The 15,653-nt window shown below is 38.0% G+C and overlaps 1 protein-coding gene across 2 annotated transcripts in view; it reads left to right on the top strand.

The window, feature by feature from the left end:
* Nucleotides 1-2,307: 2,307 nt before the first annotated feature.
* LOC106577237 (hsp70-Hsp90 organizing protein) overlaps nt 2,308-15,653 on the top strand; it is a 33,715-nt gene continuing 20,369 nt past the window's right edge. For both annotated transcript variants that reach the window (XM_014155155.2, XM_014155156.2), the window contains exon 1: nt 2,308-2,561. In XM_014155155.2, the coding sequence (XP_014010630.1) occupies nt 2,504-2,561 (58 nt within the window). In that variant the 5' untranslated portion in view covers nt 2,308-2,503. The remainder of the gene's footprint in view (nt 2,562-15,653) is intronic.

Consider the following 15,653-nt stretch of genomic DNA (forward strand, 5'->3'; position numbering starts at 1 on the left):
GCTACCATATGTACCTTTTTGGGCAACCCAACTAAATTCACATAGAAATGTAAGTTATAGATCTGTCATTCTCATTGAAAGAAAGTCTAAGAAGTGGTAGATCTGTTCTATGTGTGCTATTCCTATGCTTCCCGTACTTAAGTTTTGTTTTTGTTTTTGTGTCTTTTACTTTCGGTTTTGTACACCATCTTCAAACAGCTGAAAATATAATATTTTTGGTTATTGAAAATATATTTCACAGCGCTTTAGATGGTACAAAGATTGCTTGCTTTGTCACATAAACAAAAATGAGGCAAACTATTAGAAATTTAGCAACCAGGAAATGGTGGAGCGATTCCTGCATACGGCACCTTTAAGATAAGAGAATTGGATTAATGGGGAGATGTAATTGCTGTTACTACAGCTGTTCTCATACGCAACACACAGATATAGAATTACTAGAATGGACACAGTTCTGTGTACTCTGTGACAGGAGAAAAGGCTTGAGTAAGTGTGTGTTCTCAGATGTGTGTGTTCCATTCGCAAGTAGGTGAATGAATGCACAGTATGTAGAGCTACAGTATATGGTGCTCAGGTGTGGGTGTGTTCATTCTGTTCTAAGCTGAGTGTGTGTGTGTACACTCTCAGAAAAAAAGGTGCTATCTAGAACCTAAAAGGGTTATTTGGCTGTCACCATAGGAGAACCCTTTAAAGAACCCTTTCTGGTTCCAAATAGAACCCTTTTGGTTCCAGTTAGAACCATTTTGGGTTTCATGTAGAACCCTTTCCACAGAGGGTCGAAAGTTGACATACACCTTAGCCAAATACATTTAAACTCAGTTTTCACAATTCCTGACATTTATCTTAGTAATCATTCCCTGTTTTAGGTCAGTTAGGATCACCACTTTATTTTAAGAATGTGAAATGTCAGAATAATAGTAGAGAAAATTATTTATTTCAGATTTTATTTCTTTCATCACATTCCAAGTGGGTCAGAAGTTTACATACACTCAATTAGTATTTGGTAGCATTGCCTTTAAATTGTTTCACTTGCGTCAAACATTTCAGGTAGCTTTCCACAAGCTTCCCACAAGAAGTTGGGTGAATTTTGGCCCATTCCTCCTGACAGAGCTGGTGTAACTGAATCAGGTTTGTAGGCCTCCTTGCACGCACACGCTTTTTCAGTTGTGCCCACAAATGTTCTATGGGATTGAGGTCAGGGCTTTGTGATGGCCACTCCAATACCTTGACTTTCTTGTCCTTAACCTGTTGAGGACAGACGTTCCGCTAGCGGAACCCCTAGCCAACAGCCAATGGCATCACACGGCGCGAAATACAAAACCAACTAAAATACCACAATTCAATTTTCTCAAACAATCAACTATTTACACCATTTTAAAGATAAGACTCTCGTTAATCTAACCACATTGTCCGATTTCAAAAAGGCTTAACAGCGAAACCAAAACATTAGATTATGTTAGGAGAGTACATAGACACAAATAATCACACAGCAATTTTCCAAGCAAGCATATATGTCACATAAACCCAAACCACAGCTAAATGCAGCACTAACCTTTGATGATCTTCATCAGATGACACTCCTAGGACATTATGTTATACAATACATGCATGTTTTGTTCAATCAAGTTCAGATGGCAGCGCACTATTGGCCCAGTGTTGTCTGAGTTTGTTCTTAACTGACTTGCTAGTTAAATAAATCAAATGTGTTATGTGAATGAATATCCTTTGAACAATCCTAATGTGAATAAAACTCTATCTCTATTGTTTACAAATGTTGTAAAAAATATATTTTATGAACTTTGAACCAAATGTCTAAATTGAACAAATCCAGCTGAAATTACAGTCTGTCTGTCGGTCTTTCTGTGAAGATCTCAATTGAATATTTTGGTCCAAATTAAAACATCTTAAACTAAAAGGCTACTGTCAAAACATTAGGTGAGGTTTGAGAATCCCCACGGGTCCATGTAAATTAGGTTGTAACTATCAGGGGTTGAGAGTATCGTACACTAAATAGTTGCCACCACCCTTTTATTTTGAAAAATACCATTCTATAGAATCTATTGAAAGCGAAATCCTTTCCATGGAAATTTGGGATGTTATATCAACTGATGCTGAATTGTCATGTAGAATGTTCATTCAAATTATGCTAACTGATGTGGCTCATGGAATGGAATATAGGCCTATTTGTTGTAATGTCAGTTGAATTAACTCAAAACATTACAGCACAGATTGAAGGGTACACACGTACACTTCTAAATTCTATTTCTATGTGAAAATGTATATAAACGTTGGATTTTGTCGTGAACTGCCTCTTTAAGACGTGGGCATTGGGTGGAACCTCCAACGAACCAAATATGCCGACTCATGACGCCCAGGAAGCCCCGAACAAACCTCCCAAATTCCCGCAGATCTGAGACAGCTAAGGTCCCCATGTTATAAGCGTTTTTTACTTTGTAACAATGTGTGTGGTTTTATTAACGGGTATTTGAGTCGATAATGCTGAATGGTCGGTGTCATGCGGTTCACATGGGATATTTACAGGCTGTTGGGGCTTGGGAGCGGTAAGAAATCTCCACTTTTTACAACTCTTTTCGAACTTTCCTCTCAACTCGTTAACAGTTAGTCGGCAAAAAAAAAGTTGATTTGGCCTTTGAACTAGGATTACAAAACATTTCAAGTGAGTGTTTGTGACATTTAACTAGTTACCCTGGTAGAATAACTAATCTGTAATAACATACTTCGGCGCTTTTGTTGCTTAGAAGTTAAAATACATTCAAACAAGTGGCTACGCTTGCCACTCTCCCGCTAGCTTTTTCGAAGCTACATTGGAACATTAGTAAATATAAAATGTAACGATTGCTACACGAATTTACTTCGGAGTTCTCATGATGTGGATTGTTGAATGGCCCACAAAAAGAGTTGTAACGTGTCAACTATATTTCAATAAAGTATGTCGGTCTATACTGAAAACAGCACAGTGTTTTTGCACATTTGCACATCTTACTCAATGCAGGAATCTGAAAGCACATCCATAAACCTTGGCTATTAGAGTAACACTTCCTTTCATCGCCTCGTCCAAAAACACTTTATTGAAGCACTACTGATAAGAATTGCTCAATCGATAACATGGCATAGCCTTGCTCTCCAGAACCCAATGCATTAAAGCTGCAATGTGCAACCAGACACAATTCACATAGAAGAGTATGTTATAGAGATGTCATTCTCATTGAAAGCAAGTCTTAAGAAGCGGTAGATCTGTTCTATGTCAAATCAAATTGTATTAGTCACATGCGCCGAATACAAAAGGCGTGGACCTTACACTGAAATGCTTACTTACTGCCCTAACCAACAATGAAGTAAAAAAAATATGTAGAATAAGAAATAAAGTAACAAGTAATTGAAGAACAGCAGTAAAATAACAATAGCGAGACTATATACAGGGGGGTACTGGTACAGAGTCAATGTGCGGGGGCACCAGTTAGTTGAGGTAATATGTACTAGAGGTTGACCGATTATGATTTTCCCGATGCCGATTATTGGAGGACCCAAAAACCCTGATGCCGATGATTTTTTTTTTTACATCATTTATTTTATTATATATATATATATATATATATATATATATATTTGTAATAATGGCAATTACAACAATACTGAATGAACAATGAACACTTTTTTATTTTAACTTAATATAATACATCAATAAAATCAATTTAGTCTCAAATAAATTATGAAACATGTTCAGTTTGGTTTAAATAGTGCAAAAACAAATTGTTGGAGAAGAAAGTAAAAGTGCAATATGTGCCATGTAAAAAAGCTAATGTTTAAGTTTCTTGCTGAGAACATATGAAAGCTGGTGGTTCCTTTTAACATGAGTCTTCATTATTCCCACGTAAGAATTTTTAGGTTGAAGTTATTATAGGACTATTTCTCTCTATACCATTTGTATTTCATATACCTTTGACTATTGGACATTCTAATAGGTACTTTAGTATTATCAGCCTAATCTCGGGAGTTGATACGCTTCAAGTCATTAACAGCGCGATGCTTGAAGCATTGCGAAGAGCTGCTGGCAAACGCAGTAAGTGCTGTTTGATTGAATGCTTACGAGCCTGCTGCTGCCTACCACCGCTCAGTCAGACTACTCTATCAAATCATAGACATAATTAAAATATAATAACACAGAGAAATACGAGCCTTAGGTCATTAATATGGTCAAATCCGGAAACTATCATTTCGAAAACAAAACATTTATTCCTTCAGTGAAATACGGAATCGTTCCGTATTTTATCTAACGGGTGGCATCCATAAGTCTAAATATAGCTGTTACATTGCACAACCTTCAATGTTATGTCATAATTACGTAAAATTCTGGCAAATTAGTTCGCAACGAGCCAGGCGGCCCAAACTGTTCGCATATACCCTGACTCTAAGTGCAATGAACGCAAGAGAAGTGACACAATTTCCCTAGTTTAATATTGCCTGCTAACATGAATTTCTTTTAACTAAATATACTTCTGTGTATTGATTTTAAGAAAGGCATTGATGTTTATGGTTAGGTACATTCGTGCAACAATTGTGCTTTTTTCACAAATTAGCTTTTGTTAAATCATCCCCCGTTTGGCGAAGTTGGCTGTCTTTGTTATGAAGAAATAGTCTTCACACAGTTCACAACAAGCCAGGCGGCCCAAACTGCTGCTTATACATTTTACGTTTACATTTTAGTCATGTAGCAGACGCTCTTATCCAGATTGACTTACAGTAGTGAATGCATACATTTTCATACTTTTCATTTCATGCATCCTTTTTTTTTTTTTTTTTTGTACTGGTCCCCCGTGGGAATCGAACCCACAACCCTGGCGTTGCAAAAACCATGCTCTACCAACTGAGCCACAGGGAAGGCTATACCCTGACTCTGTTGCAAGAGAAGTGACACAATTTCCCTAGTTAAAAGAAATTCATGTTAGCAGACAGTATTAACTAAATATGCAGGTTTAAAAATATATACTTGTGTATTGATTTTAAGAAAGGCGTTGATGTTTATGGTTAGGTACACATTGGTGCAACGACAGTGCTTTTTTTCGTGAATGCGCTTGTTAAATCACCCATTTGGTGAAGTAGGCTGTGATTCAATGATAAATTAACAGGCACCGCATCGATTATATGCAATGCAGGACAAGCTAGATAAACTAGTAATATCATCAACCATGTGTAGTTAACTAGTGATTATGTTAAGATTGATTGTTTTTTAAAAGGTAAGTTTAATGCTAGCTAGCACCTTACCTTGGCTCCTTGCTGCACTCCCATAACAGGTAGTCAGCCTGCCACGCATTCTCCTGGTGGAGTGCAATGTAATTGGCTATGATCGGTGTCCAAAAATGCAGATTACCGATTGTTATGAAAACTTGAAATCGGCCCTAATTAATCGGCCATTCTGTTTAATCGGTCAACCTCTAATATGTACATGTAGGTAGAGTTATGAAAGTGACTATGCATAGATGATAACACCATCTATGCATAGTCACTATGCATTGCTATGCTTTCCGTTCTTAAGTTTCAATGTTGCATCTTTTATTTTCGGTTTGTACAGCAGCCTCAAACGTCTGAAACACATGAATTTCCATAACCAAAATATTTTCATCAATGCTCACAAAAAAATGGTCATGGCCATGACTGAAGACAAACGAGTTGTCTTTGGGGTGTGGTTTGATGTGGGTGTTCCTTGGGTGTGTCTGACTGATTTCATGTCAACTGTAATATGGTTACATTTTAAACTCTAACAATCTATTTGAGAGACAACAAGTGCTCATTGTGCAAATGTATTTATACTTTCAATAAACATTTGGAAAGAAAATCTAGTTTACATGTTGTCAACAATCTAAGCCAACCCTGTCTGTTTTGTCCCATAGTGCACACACATCGGTTGTTGCTAAACAACCAACCCGTCTATGGAGAGAATTCAGTTTTGAATTTGAGGACTTCTCCCCTCCTGACTGACTCATCATCTCAAGATTGTCAGCTAATTAGGTTCAACGTGTAGGCTAAAGACCTTGTATTTAGCCAACGTGACAGCAGCTAGCTTGCATAGCTTGGTGATATGATAGCCAGCTGCAGCTATATTTCTCTGTCAAATCAGATATGGCAAGAATTAGTGTCTGAAATGTGTAGAAGAATTAGTGTCTGGAATAAGACAGACTTGCTACAAAAGTAGCTTGCAACTTAGTTTCAACATTTCATAACATCAAGTAAATACATGTTATCACATGTTATCGTGGATACATTATAAACTACTGCCAGTTGAGTGCCCATGGTCTTCAGTCAGCTCAGCTACACAATATTCTATAACTGGCAAGTTTTGTCTCTCCTTATGTCTGCTATTAGATCTTTCCCGGGAAACAAATCCTAGAACTAATCTCCCTACAGGTGTAGGCTACATGTGGACATTGCACAAACATCACCCAACTTGAGTGTAGATGCATCAACAACAAAAAAATCTAAGGATGTGTTTGTGTTACAAAGACGAAACATTTTCTGCTGTAAATATCATATTGTTGTGCTTATATAGACTGTATGCCTAAACTTTACCTAACAAATAAAATCAGTTCTGTTTAGAGCATAACTTCAGCTGTCTAACCAGAACTAGAATGGCATTTCTATGGTCTATTTGCCCAAATCTAAGGATTATTTAACACACTGACATGCACACCTCTCTGGGTAAGGTTCTGTCTTCAAGTCGCCAGTCAGTGATAAGTCCCTTCCATCTAAGTAATGTATTACAGGTTATGGACAGGTGCCGTCAGGTGGCAGGAGGGGTGGAGTGTATGACACTCCATCCTGGATATGACAGAGTTTGAGTTCAATAACTACAGACAGATGTGAGATGCAGGAGGATGGCACTCTTCTCATACTGAGTAACCTACAGCGTAATATGACAAAAATGCAATAGCTGAACTTATGTAGATATTCTAAACAGTGTTATGATAACAAAATGAAAACACGAAGCAGAGGACTCTTTGGTCCTTTAAAAACCTACTCTATGTAAAAGATTGTGTGCTAATAGCTTGGAAAATAAATAAATGTGACTCTGGATGATAGGATAATGATGTTTGTTTCCAACATTAGGGCTGTTTTCCTAAAGAAGTTAAAATCACTTTGTGTTTTGTTTCCTTGCCACGATACTATCCTGATACTGGTATTGTCCCAGCCCTAGTGGTTATGTCCTCCATTACTCTAAAACGGACTGGTGTCTGGTCACTGTCTCCTTATCTGGTGATCTGTCATCATTTTTTGCCCTAGGAAATACACACTGTTTCTTGTTGGCATCTTTTCAAATCAAATCCAATTTTATTTGTCACATGCGCCGACCTTACCGTGAAATGCTTACTTACAAACCCTTAAACAATGCAGTTCAAGAAATAGAGTCAAGAAAATATTTACTAAATAATCGAAAGTAAAAAATAAATAATAATAATAATAAAAAGTAACATAAGAAATGTACATAGCAATAACAAGGGTATATACAGGGGGTACTGGTACCGAGACAATGTGTGCGGGTACAGGTTAGTCAAGGTCATTTGTAAAGTGACTATGCATAGATAATAAACAGCCAGTAGCAGCAGTGTAAAAGCAAAGGAGGGGGGGTCAATGTAAATAGTCCGGGTGGCCATTTGATTAGTTGTTCAGCACTCTTATGGCTTGTGGGTAGAAGTTGTTAAGGATCCTTTTGGTCCTAGACTTAGTGCTCCCGTACTGCTTACCATGCAGTAGCAGAGAGAACAGTCTGTGACTTGAGTGACTGGAGTCTTTGACACATTTTTGGGCCTTCCTCTGACACTGCCTAGTATATAGGTCCTGGATGTCAGGAAGCTTGGCCCCAGTGATGTACTGGGCTGTACGCCCAGTACATCACTGGGGCCAAGTCTAGGACCAAAAGGTGAGAATTTTTGGACGATAAACAAATTACTTGCATGGACACAGTTTTATTTAGGAATTTTAGTTTCAACCGTACCAAATGGGGAAAGAATACAATGTAACAAATAGTCAAACTATGTGTGAAAACGCTGTTACTGTAGCAGGTTTGCACCGATCCTTATGACTGTGTGCCCCCAGCCAACAAACTACACTTCCGCCCAGTTACATTTACACATGGGCAATGGTGGAAAAAGTACCCAACTGTCATACTTGAGTAAAAGTAAAGATACCTTAACAGAAAATGACTCAAGTAAAAGTCAGTCACCCAGTAAAATTGTACTTGAGTAAAACATTTTGGTTTAAAATATACTTAAGTATAAAAAGTAAAAGTATAAATAATTTCAAATTCCTTATATTTAGCAAACCAGCCATTTTTTTTTTTTATATTACGGATAGCCAGGGGCACGCTCCAACATTCACACATAATTTACAAGTGAGTCTGCCAGATCAGAGGCAGTACGGATGAATTTGACTATTTTCCTGTCCTGCTAAGCATTCAAAATGTAACGAGTACTTTTGGGTGTCAAGGAAAATCTGTCGCCCATGGGATGGAAACCTAGTTACAGTGTGTAAATGATAACGCATTAGTGCAGAAAAGAAATACATTGATTAAAATGCTGGAAATAAACAATTTAACTATGCAAAAGGTTGTGTGAATTAAAAAAATAGATTCTAGATGCCTGGCTCAAAAAGGGCCCCGTTGTCTTCAGTGATTTAAGCAAACACCTGGGCTATTAATTTAAGTTTTACGGTATTCAGTTTGTGGCCCATGTGGGAATCAAACCCACAACTGCCCCAACCAACCAACCAACCAACCAAACTGCGGGAACCACATAACATTTCCGAAATGTTTATACTTTCTACAAAGTTTCCCTCAACATTTTTTGTTGACAATGTTTCTTTCTCTTGTAGATATCAGAGATGAGTTACATAACATGATACACAGAGAGCACAGGAGGTTGGTGGCACCTTTAGCAGGAGCCCCTCTTCCCCAGTGATGGCTGGAGTGGACCAGATGGAATGGTATCAAACACATGGTTTCCATGTGTTTGATGCCATTTCATTCGCTCCATTCTAACCATTATTATGAGCCGTCCTCCCCTCAGCAGCCTCCACTGACAGAGACTAAATACTTTCCCCCTTCCCATTTGTGCTAAATACTGACATGCTGTTCCTCTTTTCTTTTTGATCACTAACTTTACTCTTGCTCTAAATTCGCCACAACATGTTGGGTAGCCCGAGTGGCACAGCGCTCTAAAGCACTGCATCTCAGTGCTGGAGGCGTCACTACAGACCCTGGTTCGGTTCCAGGCTGTATCACAACCGGCCATGATTGGGAGTCCCGTAGGGCGGCGCACAATTGGCCCAGTGTCGTCTGGTTTTGGCCGGGGTTGGCCGTCATTGTAAATAATAATTTGTTCTTAACTGACTTGACTAGTTAAATAAAGGTTCAATAAAAAAGCTGTGATTACAAAGTAGCTCTTTGAATCCCCTGGTTTCTGATCTCTTTGTCTAGGCCCGATTCCAGTCGCAGAAAGTCTAGCTTGCAGCCCTGTTCCCCATTTTTTTGTATTTGTATTTGTTTCTGAGTAACTTGATGACATGTGGTAATTACGTAGGTAGGTACAGTACATTGTTTTTTACATTTTATTAGGATCCCCATTAGCCGATGTCAATGGCGACAGCTAGTCTTTCTGAGGTCCGACGCAAAACGGAAAAGACATTAGAGACAAGACTTTACAATTTACATAGGATAAAGAAATAATACTCCAAGCTGCAGCGCAATACTACTTGTAAAACATAGAGAACTGATAATATATACTGGTTGTTGGGGTGGGGGTCCGTTGGTGGCTTTTCACAATTTCTTTGGAATCCTCATGTCTTGCTCATTGTTAGACTTATTTATTTTTGGTCCAAATTGGATGTTATGTACAATATTTATTTTATATGAATCCAATCATTTAAAATGGCCAATTTGGGAGAAATCAATTAGCTTAATTTCTCAGAGATCAAATTATATTTCAACAAAATGTTGTAGGAAGTCTAATCTAATCTGTTTCTAACTACAGAAATGATTTTCGAACAATCTTGAGATGGTGGCAGTCAATCCTCTTTCTGGTGCTTTTTTGTGGTGGAACGACCCAACAATCTCTAATTGTAGAATTTTGCGCTTTCTCACACACCTGTGATCTGAGATGGTAGATGATTTCAGTCATGCAAATGTCTAGCAGGTACAATTATAGAGTATGATGAGTCCAAAATGTGTGCTGGTGTTGTTAGTGCTAGGCTGGAACGAAAGCCGGACCACAGTAGGCATAGCTCTCCAGGACAGGGCAGAGTCGGAAAGCTCTGATTTGGGTAGTGATGACGAGGGAGGCTGAGTACTGTATTTAGCTAGATGGTGTAGCTAGCCTCCCACAGTTTGGGATGATATACTGTATATTTTACATTCTTGTGTCAGCAAAATCCCCTTTCAGCACCACTAATTTCCTTCAAGAGGTAAACACCGGATCTTTTGTTGCTATTGGCATCAGATCTGGATAATTTGTTGGACAGAGAACATTCCTTTATGATGGGGATTGAAGGAACAGTATGATTTAGCAGGTAATGGGTACTCAGACGGTGCAGTAAGAACATGCGTAACCTTTCCATTTAAATAGCAGGACTGGGTGGAGTTTTTGCCATATTGCCTAGTGTTTTGTCTACGTCTATCCTGTCCTCTCAGATCTCAGGGCTTCTGGATGGGACCAGATGCTGAGATTTACTCCATCCCTATATGGTCTGGTGGTGAGTCACAGATGGATAGTTAGTCACCATTGGTGTTTGTATGTGTGCGTGTGGGAACTACTGCAAGAAATGCCACAGATCTTCCACACTGAGGAGATGGAAATTTCAACAGTGTACAGGTCTATGTATGGATGTCAATCCAGTGTTTTATCTAAATGTCCCCCCTGTTCACTTTCCATTTTGGAAACATTTTGCTACATTGTGCCCTGCTGAACATGCCCACTGTATCTGTATCCCATTACCTGTATATTTGTCCTGGTGTCTTCCAGGGTGAATCAACTGACACAGTGGCCCTGACCTGACCCCTAGCAGCCCAATAGGAAATCAGCATACTGTCATGTGAGGGGAACTTATGACATCAACCACTCTAGTATTATATTCATCAATGGACTTGTACCCTACTGACATCATGGCCATTTAGATTAAAGGAACAGCTTTCTGAAGAAGAAAAAAAAAAAAGATATATATCTATTTTTCACTGAGCTCCTTTTGAGGTTAGAAGACCATAACGATATACATTTTTCATATAACTATCCCTTTAAATGTCTTCCCTTCTACCCTAAGAAGTTTGAACTCGGCTTTGGGAAGGGACTCTGCGGGCCCTAGTCATGATGAGGCTGTGACATCACAGGTCAACCAGCTCCCCAGACCTTCCCTGTCCTCCCAGAACATATTGTTGGATGACTTTGTCCATGTTCAGCCATTTAAAGTAATTTAGAAAAGATGGCTATGTTTTGATAAAGCCGTAGCCCAGAGCAGGGATCATCAACTAGGTTCAGCTCGCTGGATGTTTTTTTTTCTCTTTTTCTTGAGCTGATGGTCAGGGGGCTGGAACATAATTACAAATAATTTGTCAAATGCAAATTGGCCGCAAAAAGCACAAACAAATATAGCATTTGACAAAAACATAATAATTTCAAACTTGCTTACATTTGTATACAGTCAAATATCTCTTATGCGTGGGAATACATTCTAACAGATTTCCTAAATTAAATAACAGCCAAGCAAAACACCAGCACTAATTTTAGCCTCTAGTACAGAGACCGATACACACGGTTTTGATGTGTGTTGGTTTGATCTTAGCAGATGTTCTACATATGGATACCAACTGTCCCCACCCACCCTCTTCTTGTCTCTGTGTGTACACTCAGAGATCTCATGATCTGCATCATCATTAAACTCATATTCACCCTGTCTCACCATTTACTAGGCTCACACAAACTCTGTTGGGGTTTTAGGCTGGGTTTCTGTATAAGCACTTTATGACATCTGCTGATATAAAAATGGCTTTCTAAATATATTTTGATTTGTTTCTACAGAACTCCCACACCTGTGCGTACACATGTTTCATGTAGAGGCTGCACTTAGACACAGACCTAGAAAACGTACAACTGATCTTACATCGGTCTAAGGGCAACATCCTCCTACTCAGTCATAGCCCCAACACATGCCTCCTTCACTTAAGCCGTTTCCATTAGAGGTCAACCGATTATGATTTTTCTACGCCGATACAGATTATTGGAGGACCAAAAAAAGCCAATACCGATTAATCGGCCGTTTAAAAAAAATAAGAAAAAAAAATAAAAAATTATTTTCTTTTTTTTACATTTTTTTTATATATATATTTGTAATAATGACAATTACAACAATACTGAATGAAAAATAGCACTTTTTTATTTTAACTTAATATGATACATAAATAAAATCAATTCAGTCTCAAATAAATAATGAAACCTGTTCAATTTGGTTTAAATAATGCATAAACACAATGTTGGAGAAGAAAGTAAAAGTGCAATATGTGCCATGTAAAAAAGCTAACATTTAAGTTCCTTGCTCAGAACATGAGAACGTATGAAAACTGGTGGTTCCTTTTAACATGAGTCTTCAATATTTCCAGGTAAGAAGTTTTAGGTTGTAGTTATTATAGGACTATTTCTCTCTATACCATTTGTATTTCATATACCTTTGACTATTGGATGTTCTTATAGACACTATAGCATTGCCAGCCTAATCTCGGGAGTTGATAGGCTTGAAGTCATAAACAGCGCTGTGCTTCAAGCATTGCAAAAAGCTGCTGGCAAATGGAGGAAAGTGCGGTTTGAATGAATGCTTACGAGCATGCTGCTGCCTACCACCGCTAAGACTGCTCTATCAAATATCAAATCATAGACTTAATTATAACATAATAACACACATATACGAGCCTTAGGTCGTTAATATGGTCAAATCCGGAAACTCATTTTGAAAACAAAACGTTTATTCTTTCAATGAAATACAGAACCGTCTAAATATTGCTGTTACATTGCACAACCTTCAATGTTATGTCATAATTATGTAAAATTCTGGCAAATTAATTATGGTCTTTGTTAGGAAGAAATGGTCTTCACACAGTTCGCAACAAGCCAGGTGACCCAAACTGCTGCATATACCCTGACTCTGCCTGCACTGAACGCAAGAGAAGTGACACAATTTCAGGCACCGCATTGATTATATGCAAATCTAGTTAAACTAGTAATATCATCAACCATGTGTAGTTAATTAGTGATTATGTTAAGATTGATTGTTTATTATAAGTTTAATGCTAGCTAGCATCTTACCATGGCCTCCTTGCTGCCTGCACTTGCGTAACAGGTGGTCAGCCTGCCACGCAGTCGCCTCGTGGATTGCAATATAATCGGCCATAATCGGCGTCCAAAAATGCCAGTTACCCATTCGTTATGAACTTGAAATTGGCCCTAATCAATCGGCCATTCCGATTAATCGGTCGACCTCTAGTTTCCATGTCAACCCATCCCATCGGAGCTCATTTCCTTCTGTTATTTTAGTTTCCCTATTGTCTCCCCTCAGACAAACTGTAGGCAAATGTCACTAGACCAGACCGATGTAATGTCTAGACTAGACAAATGACGCATGATTCCACAACAATCAGTTTCACTCCTTAATCACGGAACTTACTGTTTAACCACTGAACTCTGTTTTGTGTCAAGTGAATAACTGTCTGTTGTTGCCCAGTGCATGACCATGGTTTTTGTTGCCCAGTGAAGGATCATTGATTTAAAAGTTTAACAAACCATACAACTCTATGCACAAGGACTCCTTTTAACAATTTGCATTGACATTTTTACAGAAACACACTTACTGGAAGAAGTTTGGTAACAGAATTTCTGTAAAATCTCCCTAAATGTTTTCAAAAACTCTGTTAAATATCTGCTCTGAATTAAGATTCAACGATGTCAGCCGATACAATGGGGTGTAATCTATGACACCACACCTTGACATTGAAAAAATCTATTTGGTTTATTGAGTAAGTGAAGTGGATTTACACCGGGTAATGGAATTTCATCATGGATCCCTGATCTGTACAACATAGAAATGCATAACTATGGATATGAATGTCATTCTCTTCATGGTGATGTATCCTAAATAGGTACACTAAAGTATACATATGAAATATCCTCCTTTGCATATCTGGGTATTATTCTACACACTGGCTATTATTTTAATGAGCTCTGCTCTCAACAAGACCAAATCTGGTTGGTCTGGACCAAATCTGAAACAATCATAGATGTCTATGTTTCACAAGTTTGGACATCAAAGTACAGCACGGTAGAGATCAGTACAGTTGAGCACAGAACAGTACAGTAGAGTTCAGCACAGTAAAGTATAGTACAGTACATTATAGTGTTCTCAACTCGTGTGCCCTACTGTGTACTGTGCTGAACTGTACTGTACTGAACTAATACTCTGCTGTACTGTGCTTTCCAAACTTGTGAACCCAACTGTGGTTTGACTTCTATAATTTCCCATTGTAGCCAATTCATTTGCAGAAATCCGTTACTGATTTTGGTGATTTTTAAAGTAACTATTTTAATCACTATCATAACTCTGTATTGTTGATGAAGGACCCATAACTATTTCACAGCACCTGTTGTTTATGAAGCATGTGACAAATACATTTTATTTGACTTATACATTTTCTTTATAAATTATTATCAGTAAAAACACTAACTAATTGATAGGTCTACCTATACATGTTATTTCTGTTAACTTTCATTATTGTCCCTCACGAGGGAGAGAAATTAGAAAATATATTGAAGATGAGTGGGTTTTTGGTCACAGAATTTCAAGGCACAGGGCAATGTTTCTAAAACTTACAAGGCAGAAAAAATGATCCAAAGCTAAATATACAGTGCCTATAGAAAGTCTACACTCCCTTTCAAAATGTTCACCTTTTGTTGCCTTATAGCCTGGAATTAAAATGCAAAATACTTAACACCCTTTGATCTACACATCCTACCGCACAAGTGACATTTTTGTAATGTATTTTTTGAAAATCAATAAATGGAATTAGCTTGGTTGCGTACTGTAAGCGTCCACACACCTTGTAATAGCAATCCTAAATTAGCTCAGGGCTAACCAATCACATTCAGAATCACACACCAAGTTTATTGGCCTCAACCTGTGTTAAATTGTAGTGATTCACATGATTTCAGGATTCATTCAGCAGTTCCTGTAGGTTCTGTCTGCTAGTAGTGACTTACAAAGCAAACACTCAATCATGAGCACCAAAGATCTTAAAAAAAAAACTCAGGGACAAAGTTGTGGAAAGGCAAAGATTGGTGTCACAGCCAGGCATACAGTGCATTCGGAAAGTATTCAGACATTTTGTTACATTACAGCCTTATTCTAAAATATATGAAGGAAGAAAAAAAATCATGACAAAGCGAAAACAGTTATGCAAATAAATGTGCAAAAATGTTTTTTTTTTTTTAAGTATTCAGACCCTTTGCTATGAGACTCGATATTGAGCTCAGGTAAATCCTGTTTCCATTGATCATCCTTGAGATGTTTCTCCAACTTGATTGGAGTCCACCTGTGGTAAATTCAATTGATTG

This window comes from Salmo salar, chromosome ssa18 (genome assembly GCF_905237065.1).
Source record: "Salmo salar chromosome ssa18, Ssal_v3.1, whole genome shotgun sequence".
Taxonomy (NCBI): Eukaryota; Metazoa; Chordata; class Actinopteri; order Salmoniformes; family Salmonidae; genus Salmo; species Salmo salar.